A 19,378-nucleotide genomic window follows, 5' to 3' on the forward strand; every position below is an offset into this window, starting at 1 on the left:
CAGTGGTTAACGTTGTTCCCTCACCGTAAGAAGGTTCTAGACTATATGGGCAAAAGTTCTGGTCCACATACAAATCATACCTACGGTAACAGCTCAGCCATAGAGACCCATGCTATGAAGCTCCTGCTGCACAGTATTTGTGCTGATGTTAATGCCAAGCATTTCTGAGTTTAACACACTATGTGCCTCAGCACCCTGCAACATGCTTTGTGCTACATAATGTGCCACTTTGTGTCTGAGTTGCTGTGGTTCCTAAATACTTCCATTTTGCAATAACGCAACATACAGCCGATCATGGGATGTCTAACGGAAAAAAATTCACAAATTGATTTGCAGCGACTTTCTATTACAGTAAACACACTCAAATTCAGTAAGCTCTTCAAAACAAGACTTCTTGTTTTCAAAGGATGCAATCAAGCACCCAACCATATCTGCATGTTTGATTTTATACACCTGTGGCAATGGGACTGAAAACACCTGAAATATAAGGTTAAGAGGTGTGGCCCAATACTCTTATCCATGATGGATCCTGCTGCAGAGCTGGGGCCTGTCTGTGTGAAGTTTGCATGTTCTTGCTTTGTCTTTGTGGTTTCAGTTCAATTCAGTGTTATTTATACAGCACCAAAACACAACAACAGTCGCCTCAAGGAGCTTTATATTGTAAGTTAGACTCATACAACAGAGAAAATCCCAAAAATCATATGACCCCCTTTTGAGAAATGCTTTGGCAACAGTGGGAAGGAAAAACTTCCTTTTAACAGGAAGAAACCTACAGCAGAACCAGGCTCAGGGAGGGGCGGCCATCTGCTGGTTGGGGTGAGGGGAGGTAGACAGGACAGAAGACATGCCATGGAAGGGAGCTTGAGATTGATAACAAGTATGATTCAATGCAGAGAGGTCTATTAACACAAGAGTGATAAAGGTGACTGAAGAAGAAACACCTCAATGCGTCATGGGATTCCCACAGCAACCTACGCCTATTGCAGCATAACTAAGGGAGGATTCAGGGTCATCTGATCCAGCCCTAACTATATGCTTTAGCAAAAAGGAAAGTTTTAAGTTGTCTCCCAAATCCAAACTGGAAGCTGGTTCCATATAAGAGGGGCCTGAAAGCTGAAGGGTCTGCCTCCCGTTCTACTTTAAAATACTCTAGGAACCACATGTAAGCCCGCAGTCCAAGAGCGACGTGGGATTTACATGGACACAGGAAGCCAATGAAGGAAAGCCAGTACAGGAGAAATATTCTCTCTCTTTCTAGTCACTGTCAGTACTCTTGCTGCAGCATTTTGGATGAACTGAAGGCTTTTCAGGGAGTTTTTAGGACATACTGATTATAACAAATCACAGTAGTCCAGCGTAGCAGTAATAAATGCATGAACTACTTTTTCAGCATCAATCTGAGACAGAATATTTCAAATTTTAGAGATATTGTTCAAATGGAAGAAAGCAGTCCTACATATTTGTTTAATATGTGGATTGAAGGACATATCCTGGTCAAAAATGACTCCAATATTTCTCACAGTGTTACTGGAGGCCAAGGTAATGATCCAAGAATCTGGTTAGATATCATATTTCTGAGATTTTTAGGGTCGAGTACAATAACCTCAGTTTTATCTGAATTAAGAAGCAGAAAGTTAGCGGCCATCCAGGTCTTTATGTCTTTAAGACATTCCTGCAGTTTAACTAATTGGTGTGTGTTATCTGGCTGCAAGGATAGATAAAGTTGGGTGTCATCTGCATAGCAGTGAAAATGCATGCTATGCCTTCTGATACTGCCTAAGGGAAGCATGTATAATGTAAACAGAATTGGTCCTAGCACTGAACCCTGTGGAACTCCATAATTAACCTTATTGTGTGAAGAGGACTCTCCATTTACATAACCAAATTGGGCTCTATTAGATAGATATGATTCAAACCATTACAGTGCAGTACCTGTAATACCTACAGTATGCTCTGATTGCTCTAATAAAAAAAAATATTATGGTTTACAGTATTGAACGCTGCCTAAGGTCTAGCAGGACAAGCACAGAGATGAGTCCACTGTCAGAGGCCATGAGAAGATCATTTGTAACCTTCACTCAAGCTGTTTCTGTGCTGTGAGGAGCTCTGAAACCTGACTGAAACTCTTCAAATAAGCCATTCCTCTGAAGATGATCTGTTAGCTGTTTGACAACTACTCTTTCAAGGATTTTTGATATGAAAGGAAGGTTGGAGATTGGCCTATAATTAGCTAAGACCGCTGGGTCAAGAGATGGCTTTTTAAGTAACACCAGCTTGGAAGACTGTGGTACATAGCCAATTATTAGAGATCAGAAGAAGAAATTTTATTTAAAAGCGCCTTTCAAGAAACCCAAAGACAGTAAATAGTAGGGCTGCACAATTTTGCATAAAATGAGAATCACGATTTTTTTGCTTAGAATTGAGATCACGATTCTCTCACGATTTTCTTTTCCAGTATAAATATTTATTGCGCTTATTAACTGCACATCAACTTCGTAGCAGTTGAGACTGAACATGAAAAAAATAAATAAACATAAAAACAACAAATGTCTCACATTTTGTCGTTGCCGCAAAATGTTGTACTGCTTGAAATTCCGTCTCCACCGTTGCTCGACACTGCGTGTATAGAGCAGGTAGTGCAACAATAGAAAAATAGTTGCGGGACGGCACTGCGTAGCGTTTGTCTAGGATGTTGATCATTTTCCTAAATCCCTCGTTTTGCACAGTGTTGATGGGAGCCATATCTTTGGTCAGGTGATAAGTAATAGCCTCCGTAATTTCTTTGTGCCTGCGAGAGTTCGATGGGTATAGGGAAGCGCTGTATAAGGTTCCCGTTATTGATGTTTGGGTGGTTGACCGGGACGGATTTTCTCCAGTCACTTTCTCGTCATCCCTGACGTGCTCTCCGTTGTTTTTTCCCTGCCAATTTTAGCAGCCAGCTTCTGTATCAGGTGGTATAAGGCTCCGCCCTTGTCATTTGTTGAGCAGGAAGAGTGAGCGCTTGTTTTCATGCAGATTACGTCGTCGTCTTTTTTTCTTTTTTTTTTTTCTTTTTTTAAATCGTTGTCATTTGGAAATGAGATCGCACATAAGTATGAATTGAGATCGCGATTTTCTAACGATTAATCGTGCAGCCCTAGTAAATAGTCCTTTGTTGACAAAACAACAAAGGACAATTTAAAAAACACAAGATAAAATAAACAAACAATGAGTTCACAGATAGGTTGATCATATTTAAGATTGAAGGATTAATTAATGGCAGGATTTCTTTGAGCAGTCTTGTAGGAATGGGGTCTAAAAGACACGTTGATGGTCATTACTGAAGTTAACTCAGAAAGATCAATAGAGATTGAAAATGTGACGTCATTCAGGGGTAAAACCGCAAAGGATTCTGGGAACTCGTGGCAAGAGGTACTAGCGCACCCAGGCTTTCAATTGAAATTACATTACACAGCGATAAAAAGAAACACAAAAAATGGCAAGAAGCTGTTGTATTATTAACTGCAATAGCCGGTCGCATGACAGCCACGGGAAGCCGACGGGTAAAGAGATCAGTTGTTATCGGATTATGTCGTTGAAGAGAAATTGTTCGAGCCATGTTTCCGAAGTAACAAAGAGCCGACGGATGGCCTGGATTGCAGCCATTCAAAGACCAAATATAACGTCCCAGAACACTCCAGCTCACATGTTAGTCTGCTCCAAGCATTTCCACAAAGGTCAGTGTTTTGTACTAGTTAATACGTCATTTTTCATAACATAATTGGTGATATAGGCAGAGGTGGGTCGAGTATCCAAAAATTGTACTCAAGTAAGAGTATCATTACTTTAAAATATTATTACTCAAGTAAAAGTGAAAAGTAGTCGTCAAAAAAGTTACTCGAGGAAGAGTAAAAAAGTACTTGGTGAAAAGGCTACTCAAGTACTGAGTAAGTAGCGAGTAACTGTTTGAAATGTCCGATTTATTTTATAAATAAATGCTATCAGACAAAGAAAAATAAATAAATATACAAATTTTAGTATTTTCAAAAGGAATATATGTAAAAAGATCCACAAAATAAGGCACAACAATTCTAATTTAAAGATTTCAGTTTTTCACAACGTAAAGCTTTTTCAAGCAAAACCCACAGTAAATATATTCGCATTTACAGCAGCCTCAGAGAAAACATTAGAACGAGGCAACTTCAACATAACAGACTACAGCTGATGCGCCAGAATGTCATACTAGGGGTGGCTCTTTTAAATACAAGGAGGGATTAAGTAAATCAGAAACAAATGACACAGAGATGCAACAGGTATAATCAGGAAAAGTTTATTCCCAAGGCGGACAGCAGGAATTAAAAAAAGAAAAAAACCCACACACAACACATCTGTGCTAAAATTCCACAGGAATAGACATTCTAACAAAACTATAAAATGTTCTTTGTATACTAAAATACCCTGAAGTATAGACAGTGGATTAACACAATGTAATATGAAATATGTAATATGCTTGTGGTTCAGCTTCAGCAGCAGTTGGCTCTCAAGGTTCTTGCCGTTAAGCTTTGACCATTTGGCAGTGAACAGGAAGGGAGTTAGGGAGGAGTTAGGGTTAGGCAGGAGTCCTGCATGACTAAGAAGTCTTTCACAGGCTCCTGATGCAGGAAGAGCTGTATTGATTTTGATCAACAGCTTCTTGATGTGAGGAACGCCATGCAATAGAGCCACACCTCCAGTGAATGGACATGAAAGGTACCTCTCCAGCCCTGCTTCTGGCTTTCCTGACCCCATGGATCCATCATCTTAGTCGGTTAGGCTGCTGTTTGCGCTGGCATCATCCAGCTCTGTGTCTAGGTGATGTCTGATGAAGTTGAGACTTGTGGAAAGATGTATGGTTTTCAAAAGAATTAGCTCTGGTCATTATAGTGCTGTATACACTGCAAAGCTGCAGATGTTTGGCAAGAAGATTTGATCACACTGGAGATGGTTTTTACTAACTCTTGTAGAAAAACAAAATCTTGTCATTCATATCCCGCACAAACAGTTTGCAATGAATTCCAGATTAAGTTTAAAATAAGAATGCGTGCAAGGCTAAGCAGTGCTAGCCAATAGATCCTCCTGTTTGGCTGTTACTCTGGGAAAAGACGAGAAAGACGGTGATGGACGCCGTGACTGGAGCTGTGATGTAGCCTATATAATATTTATATTGTACGAACGTGATAATTCTGTATATTGTAATAACGTGATATTATATTGTTCAAACGTGAAAGGTATATTGTTAGAACAATATACTTTTCACTTTTCTATTTTTCTTTTGGCTGGGTGGCAGCTCTACGCTTCCGTATCCAAGGCTTTTCAATGTGACCTCACAAAATTATCACGACTATAACAACCATGAAAAGAGTTGGATGGACACTGCTGCTCAATTGCAGCTGCCTGGTCAATGTTTTTCATTAGTAATTTAGCAAAGTTGACGGTGGTGTGTGTGCCTGTGTGAGTGAGTAAAAGACAGAGAGAGGGAGAACGAGAGACAGATTTTGTACGATAAGCTTCATGTTATGAATGCACAGTTTGAGCACTCAGGTCGTATAAATATGAGCGCGGTGAAAGTTGGGCAGCACGCTAACGTATTTTGTCCACTCTGTGTGCTCGTAAGGGTCTAACCCTTTCACTGCTTTGATTTTTTCCTCGTATTTTTTCTTTGACTTTTCATCAAGTCTGTCTTTGTACGGACCGGCATTGTTCTCCTTCGTTTTGTACATAACTTTTTTGGGGGACAAAGAAAAAGCAAGAAGGTATTGGAATCGGAGAATGAACGTTTTGCGGTGCTGCAAATGCTTGCATTTGATGCATTGCTTTGATTGTTTTGCCACGAGTACCCGGCATGCAATGCGCGAAAGTCACGTGGTCTGTCAATCTAAAAAGATTCGAAGTAAATATCAGTGGTACTGCATGTACCATAATGTTAGAATGAATGGCTCTGACTTGGCTCTGCATGAGACCCGTGTTTGGCTTTTTGTCAGCCTGGCTACAGCGCTGAAGAAAAACCTATGGTTGTTCTTATTTTCTTCAATTAATGATGAATACTAAGATGTTCTAGCTTTACAGAGTTTTTTTTTTTTATCAAGCAGCAAATTAATTTTCCAGGCTAAATGATGATCTTCTAAATTTGTGATACACCATTTCCTCTCCAGTGTTTCAAGTACTTCCTATTTGAAGCTCTCTTTTTAACAGGAGCTACAGTATCGAGAGTCATATGTAATGAAGAAGTAGAATTTTTAACAAGATAATCGACTTCTATGGGAGTAGCGTTCAGGTAGCTGGTCTGCTCCTTATTCTAAATTTAAACGTTTTCAGGAAAAGATCAGATTCTCACTAGGTGCCCAGTTCAAAGACATGTATGTTAGGTTAATTGGTGTGGATGTGGGAGTTCGTGGTTGTCTGTCTCTGTGTGTGTTAGCCCAGTGTTGGGCGGATGACCTGATCAGGACATTTGTCAGCTGGTTTTTTGTGTAGGATTAAATATTCAGATTTAGGTTCATACTTGACCATGGAAACAGTTTACTCGCTCTCCTTGAACTTTTGATGTTTAGTTTTATTTTCTGGACTTCCTGTGATGTCTTGTATACACTGTTCGGTTCTTTTTTCTTCATTTTAATCATAATTCATCTATTTCTTGGGTGTGATGGGATGTGATGACAGAAAAGAGGCTAAAAGAGCACGTTGAGAAGTACCTTCATCGAGGTCAAATTCCAGCAGATGTCTCTGGCCTTTAGGGTTAATTTCTAGAGTGGAGGTTGGAGCCTGATTTTAAAAACATTACTCAGGACTTCCTTCTTTATTTCTGTATCACTCCCTCTCTACTGAGGGAAGGAAGAATGATTGATGAGATGGGTATTCAGCACATAGGGGCACCCAGGAGCGTCCACTCCACCCGTCTCATACTGACACACACACACACACACACACACACACACGCTTACAATGATATGAGAGTAATTAACCTCAGACTGTGTTAACCCCAGCTGGCCATTAGAAGGACAACAGGATTGATGGGACTCCCCCCTAGTCTTTAACAATCTCTACATTTTGTGCATGATTAAAACACACTGCAAAGTGTTTCCATTTTCTTTGAAGTGTTCACAAAGGAAACCGCAGCGAGCAGAGAAAGCAGAAAAGTCAAAAATCAAACAAATCCTGATACTGTCTTTTTTTTTAAGTCATCACTGTATTCCCCCTCAGTGTGATTTTTTTATTTTTATGAACATAATTGTCACATATTTCCCCGTGTAACCACAAATAGACAAGAAGGCTCTCAGGAGGAAAAAAGTGGACCAGCCTGTCCTACTTTATCACTAATCTTATATTGTCTGCACCAGTTTGGGTGTTGCTGGCGGGTATTAAAGACCCCAGAAGAAACAGCTGACAACAACATTACTCACCTTGGAGTCACTTTCTGCCTCCAATTTGAATCACGCTAGTCATGTTATTTTTGCAGGGAGATGTTCTTTTCATATTGACAAGATTTGCATTTTGCTTTTGACCTACAGTCCCGCAGATCAAGGAAATATAAATGTTAAAGTTTTATTTTAAAAAAAATGTTCAGGTTGGCAAAGAAGATAGAACTCATCTTGATGTTTTAAGGTCAAAATTAATAAGTGGCAGATTAAAATAAAATCACTGTAGCTGGCAATGTGTTCTGTTTATGTAACATTTTACATAGATTTGGATACAAAGTTTAATAAGACTGTGGGTTTGTGATGGTCACAAAGTGCAGTTAAGGGCTCAATAACACAACCATAGAGACTTGTTGGCAACCACTTAGCAGCTCCTGGTCGCTAGTGAAAGGTGTGTATTCACTGTTTCTTGGATCTGAGATTGGTCACAGATCGGGGTGCTGCAAACCAGTTGTGGGATTCATACTTTTCTCTAGCAACCAATGGTTGCTAAGGGGATTGCTGACTGGGCTCTAGATGTGCATGACTTGAGAATGCAGGTTTATCCCTCTTGGTTGGTGATTGCCAGATTGGTGCCAGTAGGCCTCTGAGTCTGTGGGACTGATGCTTGAGGCAGACTGGGTCATGTTTTCCTTTGTAGGTATTTACGCTAGAAATCCAATTTGACTTGATGTTGGCCACAGAGACAGGTGGAGATCAATCCTGATTAATTTCCTCATATATGAATGGGCAGAAGTCTCTTGTCAGCCCTTAGAAACATAGATGAAAGCATCATAGTTGCATTAACTCTTTAACCCTGTAAAGACTGTTGAGATTAACCCTTGAAGCTCTTCTGAATTTGAATTTGAATTTGAATTTGAATTTGAATTTGAACTTCTAAATTGGTTTCTGTCATATTTCAGGCCTGCTTCTTGAACAAATGACTTGGTTTCCATCAGAAGTTAGTGAGTGTGGTCTCTGCCTATGCAGTTACTCTTGGAAACCCGGAAACTATTCAAATGTTCATCAAATCGTGCCTGTATTGATATATACAGTACTCGGCATCAGATGTGGTCTTTATGGGGGAAGGATTGAAAGGTGAATAGATGTTTATACAGACAACATGCTGCTAACATGGCTGAAATCAAACTCTTCAGTAGTGGTACTATATTTAAGTGACGTTAAATATATCTTTTTTTTCTGTTGTTTTGTGTTAATCATTGGCTGATATACGTTATTGTCTCCTGTTATCCCAGATTCATTGACGTAGCTCCGTGACAAAAAAGCTGAGCGTGTGTCTTTGTTTTTTTGCTGAGATTGATCTTCTTACTTTGAACTCCTCCAAACGGCGTGCAACACTGACAGCTTCTTGTTGTTCAGGACGGAAATCACTGAGATCAGTGTTGACAAGTTCATTTAAACCGGCCGGCCAGAGCGCTGTTTACCTAATTGGACATCTAGACACTCAAATAAAATTCCTGGTTAGTCCGAGTTGATTTGTCTCATTTGCAGCCTCCTCCCCTCTCACCTCTTGACCCTCTGTGACCTCTGCAACCTCTGGTCCACAGTCCTCCAGATGAGTCTGGTTACTGGGACCGCTGACATGTGACATCTCTGTTTAAGTCCTGCAGCAGTAACAAGTGAATGGTGCTGGAGTCTGACGGCTCGATGGGCTACAGGGTCGTGTTGTTGGGTTTCCCGAAGCACAAGAAGGCTTCAGAATTAGTCTTTATTTTTTTGGAAAATGTGTTCAGAAGGAGCGTTCATGATTGGGCTGTGTTTCTGCCATGGCTATCTTTTATTACAAAGCTCATCCCACATCCTGTTATGACTCACGTAGCTCATTAAACTTAAAAGATATTTGTTTGAAATGCTCTGACAAGCCATTACTTAAACGTTCTGTCTTTAAAACCAAATCTGTTGGACATTAATATTTAAGAGGGTTTTATGATGTTCCCGTTTAAGTTGTTTGCATTTTATCATTTTGTGAATCATGACTCAGATGCAAGTAGCTGCTACACCATACACTTCGCATAAAGATGTAATAATGTTTGTGGCTCCAATCTGTTTGATAATAAAATAATATTGTAGAATGGGTGGAAACATTTGAGTTTTCTTTTTTTTTTTTTTCATTACTTGTGTTTTTACAGCCACTTTAGTTCATTTTTTACCACATAGCAGTTATTATGAAGGTCATATATGTCGTATTTATTTTTATGTTTGTTAAAAAAGTGAAAAGTATGATTTACGATATAATCCAGTAAGTTTTGTTAAAAAAAAAAAGTAAATTATTACTAGAACCTTAATTTAATCGGCTCATTTTGATTCCCAGCAGCCTTTATTTACTTATTTACTTACAAATACCTTTTTATTTTTTAAAATTGAACTTTGAGTCTTTAAATGTGCTCGCTTTGTTCTCCACAACCTTTTCTTAGATATTCTAAATAAAATCATTAAGCGCTTGTGTTTTTCCTTCATACAGGATCATCCCTTCATCGTACAGTATAACGATGGAAATGCGGAGGTGGTGTCGATGTGGGTGTGCCGCTGTCTGGAGGAGAGGCGAGCTCAGCTAGCTCAGGGACGCATGTGACTTCTTCCTGTCGGCAAACTGTAGTGGACCCGAACGTTTGATCCCAAACACACATCGAAGGATTCAGGGTCAAATACGTCCACGCGCACTGTACAAGTACCTTATTATGAATGGACCGAAATCACTAGATGTTACTTTATGTGAACGATTCTTGATGTAACAGACACCCAGGAGCGCGCTCGCGTCCTTTGAACCGAATATTAATCTCTGCATCGACGGGTCTGCACCTGGAGATCCTTTCCATTTCAAGAGAATCCCAAAAAAAGCAGTGACCATTAAAGTCGGCTGAACGGAGATCGATGGTCCTGATTTTAAAGGATCAGAGACGAAAAGAAACTTCAAAGCACAAGACTCGGGCGCGGGCAGAGTTACGCTCTGCGTCGATGATGGCATCCCAAATAGCCGTCTTGTGCTTTACTGTTGACAGCCCTCCCATGAATGTTAAGGTTTTTTGCCTGTGAGTAACTACCCATCTGTGTGCCTATTTTTCCAGTGCTATAATTTCTTACCTCAGCAAACTTGATTTGTCACTGCAATATCAAGACACCCCACCCCTACCCCCGAAAATGTACTTACTTTTAGCTCCTGGAGTTGAACATCTGCATAGAGTTTTTGCTGAACTGGTGAGGCTGAGTGTTATCTGCTATATTCTAGAAGCCATTAAGACTGAAGGAAAATACAGCTAAAAGCATAATCTCCCCTTATAAAGCACCACTGTTTAAAATGCTCTTTCATTCACATTGTGACCACTAAGTTACTTTAGAATAAAATGTCATGTATTATTCAGAATTAGACATTTCACTGGGTTGCCTAAGAGATCGCTTTATTTTGCTGTAAAGGGAAAATGTTAATGCAGTGTACTTGACACCAAAGATGATATAGACGGTGAATTATATTGATTTTTCATGAATGAGGCAAATGTAAGAGGCCGAGTGACTAAAATGAATTGTTTCAGAAAGGTTTTTATGAAATGTGTAATGCTTAAGTGCAATTAACCTGCATTGCTTCCCCGTATTCACAGTGAACGTAGCTTACAGTGGCGCGACCTGCACAGCGTGTGAATCGATGGAAACAAATGCAATGGGAAAAAACAAACAAAACATGAGCCAGCGGTTTATTATTTGTCAGTTCAACGCGGTTTCATCCTTTAAGTTGTAAATCAACAACCTTTATGAATGATCAGAAACTGAAAGTACATGTTTACTGAAGCGTCACAGATGGGTAATCGTGTTGTTCTTAATGTGGGAAATGCTGAAGGTTGCTGTGTTATTTAGTTTTGATCTTTTTGCACTTCATGTCAAAAATGGACAAACAATTAGCAGGTTCGTTAGCAGCGACCGCAAAGCTCCGAACAGGCTGCTTACCTGTGCGTGGCATTCACGAATCCTCCTTTTTATTTCAGCACCCACGTTAGAGCAGCTGCACAGCCTGCATGAGACCTGCGTCTGATTGAACCTCCTCATGTAACAAAATTAGGCTAATACTGCTCTTTCTCACTCATGGTTGAAAGTGGCAGCACAAACGCTGTGGACATGCACAGTTTAAGGTTTGAGTCCATCATGTAGAGATAAGAGTAAGTGAGGTCAATCACAACAAGTCCAAGTAGAACAGGTTTTTAAACCCATGTGACTGATGATTTTGTAAGTTTGGTGAAAATGTGCAGAAATCCATATTGGAGCATTTAAACTACAATTTAATTAATATTCATATTTGAGTATTTCTCACACACAAAAAGAATGAAAAAGCTAGAGATGGCACGATACCACTTTTTTAATGTCCGATATCTGTCGATACCGATATAAATCCGATATAGCATATTTTATAATCAATAAAACTTTTTTTTTAATATCTTGCTGCATTTTAAGTTAAACTTAACGTGGGAATGCTTTACAAACACTCAGAGATGCTTGCTTTACTTCTCTGGGATACCTTTCTCGGAGATTAAATGCCGGTTTGGAAGCACATAGCGAGGCTCCAAATGCTCAACCAGACCGCCTCCAGGTCTCGCACGCCACAGCCGCTCTATCACGTGATGCATATTCCTCCGACGTGCTAAGGTTATGAGCTGGGTTACGCCATGTCGCAAGTTTTGTGAGGTGCTTTTGTGATAGTTAATGGACCGGATTACATTTTTTATTTCTCTCCAATATCTGATCCAGTAATTTAGGTCACTATCGGACCGATACGTAATATGGGATCAGTCCATCTCTAGGAAAAACCAAAAATGTCTTGAAATACAGTGTAAGCTATGTACTGCATGCTTTCGGTACAGTCGCTGTACCGCAGCTGATGTTCCAGCTGTGAACATCAGACAAACACTGGACGTTTATGGAGTGGAAGTTGTGATTGCGCCCTCTTCTGATTTCCGTGAATTTTGTGTGGTCACACCTTAAGTTATGTTTAATATCAGTTTAAATGATCTGGTATGAAAAACATGACATCACAGTGTGGTTTTTATTATTATTATTATTATGTTACAGCAGCTAAATCTTTTTTTAAGACATTTTTCTGCCTTTATTAAATGGAAACAGTTGAGGAATGATATGAAACAGCTGCGGTCAGAGTTCTGCTCAGTTATTTTGTCACCATCATGAACTTCACGAGTCCTCCCACCATAAATCATTTATTGCCACTATTTGCCTGAAAAGCCTGCAAAAGGAAGTCCAACCTTTTACAAGTTTTTTGTTGTTGTTATTGACGTTTGTTTTTTGTCTAGCTTAGTTTTTTAGAAGGAATGTCTGTGCAAGATGCCATTTATTTTCCTAAAGTCCTCACCACTCTTGTAAGTGGTGAAAAGTATAATATGAAGATGTTCCAGTTGCTGAAATGTCATCAATGGAGATTCTTCAATGGTTTCACATGGAGTAGTATATGTTCTCTGCATTATAGTCTGTTTTTAAATCAGCACTTAATACTGTACATTGGTGGGACATCCACGTGATACTAGGCTGCCCTGTTGCTCATGAACATTGTGGTGGCATTTCTTGCAAAGCAAATGAAACCATGAAGATGGCAACATTTCATATTTCTGAACAGATGTGCACTGTGATGATTCAGAAGTGGTCTCACAGACTTTTAAGCAAGAATATGTGATAATTTAAAAAAAAAAAGCTCCTCTCTCGCTCCATTTCTCTTGTTTCCTCCTAAACTTCAGAACATAAAGTCAGTGATGAGACCCAGCAGAGACACTCGTGCTGTGATGTTGCTGTCTGACTATGGCCTTTCTGTAATTATCCATGTTGGCACATATTCCAGCCATAATAAATAAAATGTATTTAAACGGTAACTTGGCTACATGTTACTTTTTATTGTCCACTTGACATTTGACTGTTGAAGGCTGCTGCTTCACAGTCAGGGTTCTGTTTTGAAGGAAAAACGAGGTGCATCAGTTTAAAGGTGTAGTTCTGTGTACTTTGATGATTTAACGCTTTAATATAAATATCCTTCTGACTTTTATCCAGCAATTATTTTTGGCAGCTTGTTTTTTTGGTTTTTAACTTTTCTGTTTCTGTGGGGGAATTGTAGATCTTTTCAAGTCTGGCTATGAAATATGAAAAAACAAGCTGATCATAAAGTTAATTTGTGCAGCTAAAAAATTTCTTTGGCTCTCGGAGGAGGCGGACGCACTTTTTCTCCTCTCCCTTATCTTCCCTGCTTATGTCCTTGTCTAGTCTTGTGGGGTTTTTTTTTTGTATTTTCCCTGGAACACTCTCTCACAGTCTGTTCTCTAAAACCTAAAAGAGGAATTATGGATTGGATCAACTGGTCCCTAAATGCAATTGACACCCCTTTCTCAACGAGAAGTTTGGGCTTGGGTGAGCCTGAGTGCTGAAGATATCTACCTATTTGGAACCATGGTAACAGGGTTCTGGCGGATCGGAGCTGGCTTGGCCCTGACTTATCGAAGAATTAAAAAAGCGGAACCGGCTGTTCAAACCCCCACAAGGCTGCCCGCTGGGATTGGAACGATGGGAGAGGCGTGAGTTTCTCAAAATGGGCTCATTGAGTCAGCACGGATAAGATCTTGGAGAGGCTACGGCTGCTGTGAATACTCAGAATAAGCTCTCTGACTGCAGACTGGATACATCTCGGAAGGGCTAGCCCGGAATAACATCTCTGGGCGCAAATTGGATGAGATCTCGGGGAGGCACACTGCCGTGAGTTCTCAGAAATTGGCTCCTTGAGCACAAGAAATGACAACATCACAGAACGCAAGTATGGCGAAGCTCGCGGCTCTCCAACGGGAGATTGAGAGACCAGTGTTGGACTGTAGAACTGCTTTGAAATTCATATGAGCTGTTCGCACTAAAGTAAAAAATACCATCACTCACCCCTTTGGCGCCAGCTGCAAGGCTGGAGCTGAACAAAACACCCTGGTAATGACTGTGTTGAGTCTGTTCCTTCCCATTCCCTACAAGGCCACCTGGGTTGACTGGAAGACTGTTTACTTAGCCTGGCAGGGCGAAGGACACTGTCTCAGCTGAACTATGGACACGCACATACATACATATACTGATACTGATAAGCACTCACCGACGCATCACCCTCCCTACCCCGGATCCAACGCCACCTCCAACGCTTACCTCCCCTCTGATGTGGACATCGGGTCAGTTGGAGGTGCAGTCGAAAGATTGCAGCGGTCCCAGATCAGATGTACACACTGGAACTCTTTCCCATGTTGCTGTCTGTGTTTATTGTGCTATGGTGTGTTGATATCTGTGCATTCCTGTATTATCCTAATGTGTTACACATTTCGATGGTTTTTTTTCCTCGCTACCTGGCCTGACCTGTCTCCCCAATGTGATGTTTGTGTATTGTATGTACGGTCGGCAAGGTCTGTTATCTCAGTTGTGGGCAAAAGACCTGCAACTGACAAATAAAGGCTATCTCATCTCTCATAAAAAGCTACAGCGGTGGTCCATCTTCATGATGTGTGAAACATTAAGTACACTGAGTGTCTCTTGTTGAATTTAAGCAAACACCTCAACACATACCTTTACAAAGGCTGCAAGACTGTTTCATCACGCTACTGTCACCTGGTTGGACAACATGGCACAATGAAAATTAGTGTGACTGCATGCAATGAGCATCTCGGGGACTAGGCCTGCAATCACTCGCAGTCTGTTGTTGTCTACAAAGCAGATTTGGTGCTTTGGTGCAGGATGCACAAAGTTCAGAAATCTTGCTTTTATATGAGAATAGAATCAGAAGAGACACGTAGCAGTTGTGCTTGTTGGCAACCTGCTTGTATTTATAAATTGGACGACAATTATTTGCCAATCTGTCCCAGAGTGACTGCAGTCACTCCGAGTTGGACCACAGCTGTTTGGAGACAGGTTGCCTCCCACCAGGCAAACTATGCAATGCAACTCCACCTCTGAGCAACCAGCCGTTCACCACAACTACATGCAAGAAAAAAAATTTCAATGCAATGCAAAGACCCGGTCATCGCATTATTACTCTAGTGTGATCGAGCCGTTAGACAGCACTGGTTCTAGCCTGACGTCCCTAATAAACTGTCAACAGATGATAAAGCATAACTGGCCTGATTGTGTTTTTTATTCTAATTATAATACCTAGACATTAAAAGTCTTTAGGACGCGTCCCAAACTCTTCACGTGGTGTAAAGTATGTAAGAAAATGAGGCTTTCTTCATTAGGAGTTTGACATTTACACGTCTTGCCATAGAGTGACCCAAACCTGAAAGCACCCATCTCTCCTAAGTTCATTTATAATTTGCATTTCATAATTAATCTCAGTCAACCTTTAATTAACATCTGCTTTATTCTTGGTTATTAATTTGTGCCATAGCCTGGGAAAAGCAGCTCGGCGCAGACAAACGCAATCCCACAGAATGACTGTATTTAGATAACGTTTTTATTTTTCCTCTTAAAGCATCAAGGACATCCTCGACTTTCCTTTTCCTCAACTTAAAAAAACCCCACATTCACGAAGGAGACCTTTGGATAACCCGGCACACCTTCTGCTTCTGATGTTAAACTTCATTACCTCCAAAACAAAAAGTTCTTATCTCTGCTGTAATCCCTTTGTAGTTTATTAGATGAGGAAAAGTAAAAACATGGATGTTTGCCGACAGAAGTCAAGACTTCCAACTGATCCTGATAGAACGATGTAATGAATTAATTCATAATGTTTTCATAAAGCACACCAGTAAAAACAAAAGCCGGGAAATTTCTATGGTACAGTGCATTCATAAATACATCACTTCTGCCTTATAATGATACAAATGCTTAGATGTGAAGACTCTGGATCTGAAGAATGCGGTCATGAAAGACCTCCAAACAAGAATGTCACAGAATTTTAAATATACTAATATACCCAGAGCTCAGATAAATGCAATGCCGGTGGCGTTAGTGTGTTTTATTTCTGTGGTATGTCGTCTTTATGTAGTGACTGAACGAAGAGCAGTCTTCACTTAGACAAAAACCTTTTATCACGTAAGAATTTGTATTTCCTTTTAACAGCCTGAAAAATCTGAAAGTGAAACATCTCAGCAGCTATATTTACACATTTTTATGTTTGCAGGTGGACAAACTCTTGGGCTTTTCTTCCAGTGCCACTGTAAAGTTGGCATGTGTTGTTTATAATGTGCAACCCCAGTTCTAACAAAAGCTAGGGCGCTGTGTAAAATGTCAAAAACAGAATACAATGATTTGAAAATCTCAATAAACTCATAGTCTAAGGAGCTTGGAAAGACTTCTTTAAGTTTTCTTTAAGATGTTTCACCTCTCATCCGAGAAGCTTCTTCAGTTCTAAGGTCGAATGGTGGAGAGTCCCAGATTTAAACCCAATGGGAGTGTACGCAAGAGGGACATGGACACCCTATTGATCCCCTACCTAATCACACAAGCCAAGGTGTGAAAACGGGTGTAGGTCACAATCAGCCAAGGTTTCTGGTGGACCCATTGTGAAACCTAGCCCAACCCTATCATGTGATTTCCTGAGGTCAGACGGCCCAGGATGTAAGTGGGCTTTAAGGTGTCTGGGAAGGGATCTCAAAACTGGTTTATAGATGGCAGACGGTTGGTGTCGTAAGCCACCGCCTCTGTTCAAAGATAGTTGTTCACAGTGGACATAGATGGCTTCTTTCACTCCTCTTTCAAACCATCGGTCTTCTCTTCTAAAATATGAACGTTGGCATCCTCAAAAGAGTGACGGTTGTCCTTTAGATGCAGCTGGACAGCCGGGTCTTGTCCCGTGGAGGTGGCTCTTTTATGCTGTGCCATGCGTTTATGAAGTGGCTGTTTGGTCTCTCCAGTGTACTCAATAAACTCATATTTTATTCCCAATAAAAAAACCAAAAACATCTCATTTAAATAATATTTATCTCATGGTGAATTTGATGTAGCACAATTCTCAAAAAACAAAGAAGGTTGGGACAGGGCCATGCTGACCACTGTGTACCATCCCCCTTCTTTTAATAACAGTCTATATATGTCAGGGATGTCTAACCCTTAACATTTATGATGGCACAGTGCTGAGCCCATGCAGTCATCTAAATGCCTGTTTTTAATGCACAAAGGACTGAAGATCACAGGTGTCCGATGCTGATTTTCAGCCTCGTCCTTTGCGCACAGAGATTTCTCCAGATTCTCTGAACCTTTTTGTCATATTATGCACCGCAGATAATGAATAATGCAAAGTTGAAGTTTCATTCCAACTTTTCTAAGACACGTAGCTCCAATCAAATACAAATTCAGTTAATATTTTTAATGATATATTAAAAAGTCTCAGTTTAAGCGTTTGTTATTTTGTGAATAAATCATTCAAAAGTCATTGCATTCCTTTCTTATTTACCTTTTATACAGGATCCCAACTTTTTTTTCTTCAATTGTGGTCATAGCCTTCTGAAAACTATTAAAACTATCTAATTGTGTACACACATTTATTTTAGTTTCTAAGTGAATACAAAAAAAACTGTTAATTATCGGAGTGTCCATCTGGTGCCACGAAAGGTCAAAATCTGATTTGTTTTTCCTCCATCTTTGCTGACAGTTGAACTGTGCCAGACGAGATGTTTCCTCATTTCTATTGTGATGCAAAGTTAACTTAAACCCTGTCAGGGTTTAAGTCAGTAACCCCCTCCCAGACCTCTGAGCTAAAGACTAGCGGCAAAATTTAATGGAAGATGAGACAACTCCTGTGATCACTGAAACAGTAGACAAGGTTGTCTCAATGAAGTGCTCAAATAAGAGTGCAAACAGTGTTGTTATTCATGAAAGGTACAGTTTGAGATTACATTGCTTTATCCAGAACCTCAAATAAATGAGACAATTTTGAGATTGGTGTATAATTACAGGGTGCAAATTAGGTGAATTTAGCAGGGGGTGAATAACTGCATGTTTTAAAGAGAATTTATTTAAAATTTGCCAGGTTAAAGGTGGGAAATGCTTTGAGCAGGCCGGTGTGATGATGTCTTGGAAGCAGGAGGAGCAGTTCTTTGTTAGACTCCACTCTCACTGAAAATGTAATTGGATGAAACTGTTTAAACGAAGCAGAATTAACACGGGGAATAGAACTCAAAGATCAGGCTGGATGCAGTAACTGTTTACACCTCGTTTACAGAATTAGTGAGAAAGTTTTCAGATAGCTTTGCACTGAGGAAAAGAGGATGAGGGTCCACCAGTAACAGAATCAGTTACTTTAACAACTACTTTTTGATTGAGGTTAGAAAAATAAACCAATCTTGTGTATTTAACATCAGTCTGATGAGTTTTTAACAGTAACTTGTGCTGTTTTTTTAAACTTGTCGCGCTTCATAATTTCTTCATTTAAAGGTTTAATTCTAGTCTTTCAGTCTCGGGAATTTATTGAATTTTTGTTTCTTTTGCAGTTTGGTTGAAGGTGGATATGTACTGACTGTTAAACAGTGTAGCTGAACTCAAGTGCAATTTAAAGGATGGTAAATGAAACAAATCATAGCTTTTAAGTGCAAAATTAGTGTTGTGAATGTTAGAACTAGATATATAAATACAAAAACAGGCAGATAAGCCTCAGTTAGAGGCTTAATGCACATAAAAATCAATTCTAAAAAGTCCAAATCATTCAAAACAACAAAATTATTATTAATGAAGGACTTATTGACAAATATCTTCCATTTATTTGACCCTAGAGAAAAAGAAGGAAGAAATGGTCTTACAAGGCTATCCTGCCTTGAGTTGGACTGACAGTATTGACGAAGGAAATGACTTTAAAACATGAATACCGCCAATAAGACGTGCAGCCTGACACTGTGTTTGCATCTTTTTGCCATGTTTAAAATCTTGTACATCTCCACAGTGGGAATTAACAAAACCACTGGAACAAAAGCCAGTGAAACAGAGAGTTTCTGAATCCAGAAGGGCTCAATTCA

The 19,378-nt window shown here is 39.9% G+C and overlaps 1 protein-coding gene across 1 annotated transcript in view; it reads left to right on the plus strand.

The window, feature by feature from the left end:
* Window positions 1-13,291, plus strand: part of map2k5 (mitogen-activated protein kinase kinase 5) — a 64,259-nt gene extending 50,968 nt beyond the window's left edge. Inside the window, exon 22 of the mRNA XM_084936355.1 lies at window positions 9,895-13,291. Coding sequence (XP_084792481.1) covers window positions 9,895-10,005 — 111 coding nt within the window. The 3' untranslated portion in view covers window positions 10,006-13,291. The remainder of the gene's footprint in view (window positions 1-9,894) is intronic.
* The last annotated feature ends 6,087 nt before the right edge of the window (window positions 13,292-19,378 follow it).

Source organism: Perissodus microlepis, chromosome 1 (assembly GCF_051167445.1).
Source record: "Perissodus microlepis isolate ML-2025 ecotype Zambia chromosome 1, ASM5116744v1, whole genome shotgun sequence".
Taxonomy (NCBI): Eukaryota; Metazoa; Chordata; class Actinopteri; order Cichliformes; family Cichlidae; genus Perissodus; species Perissodus microlepis.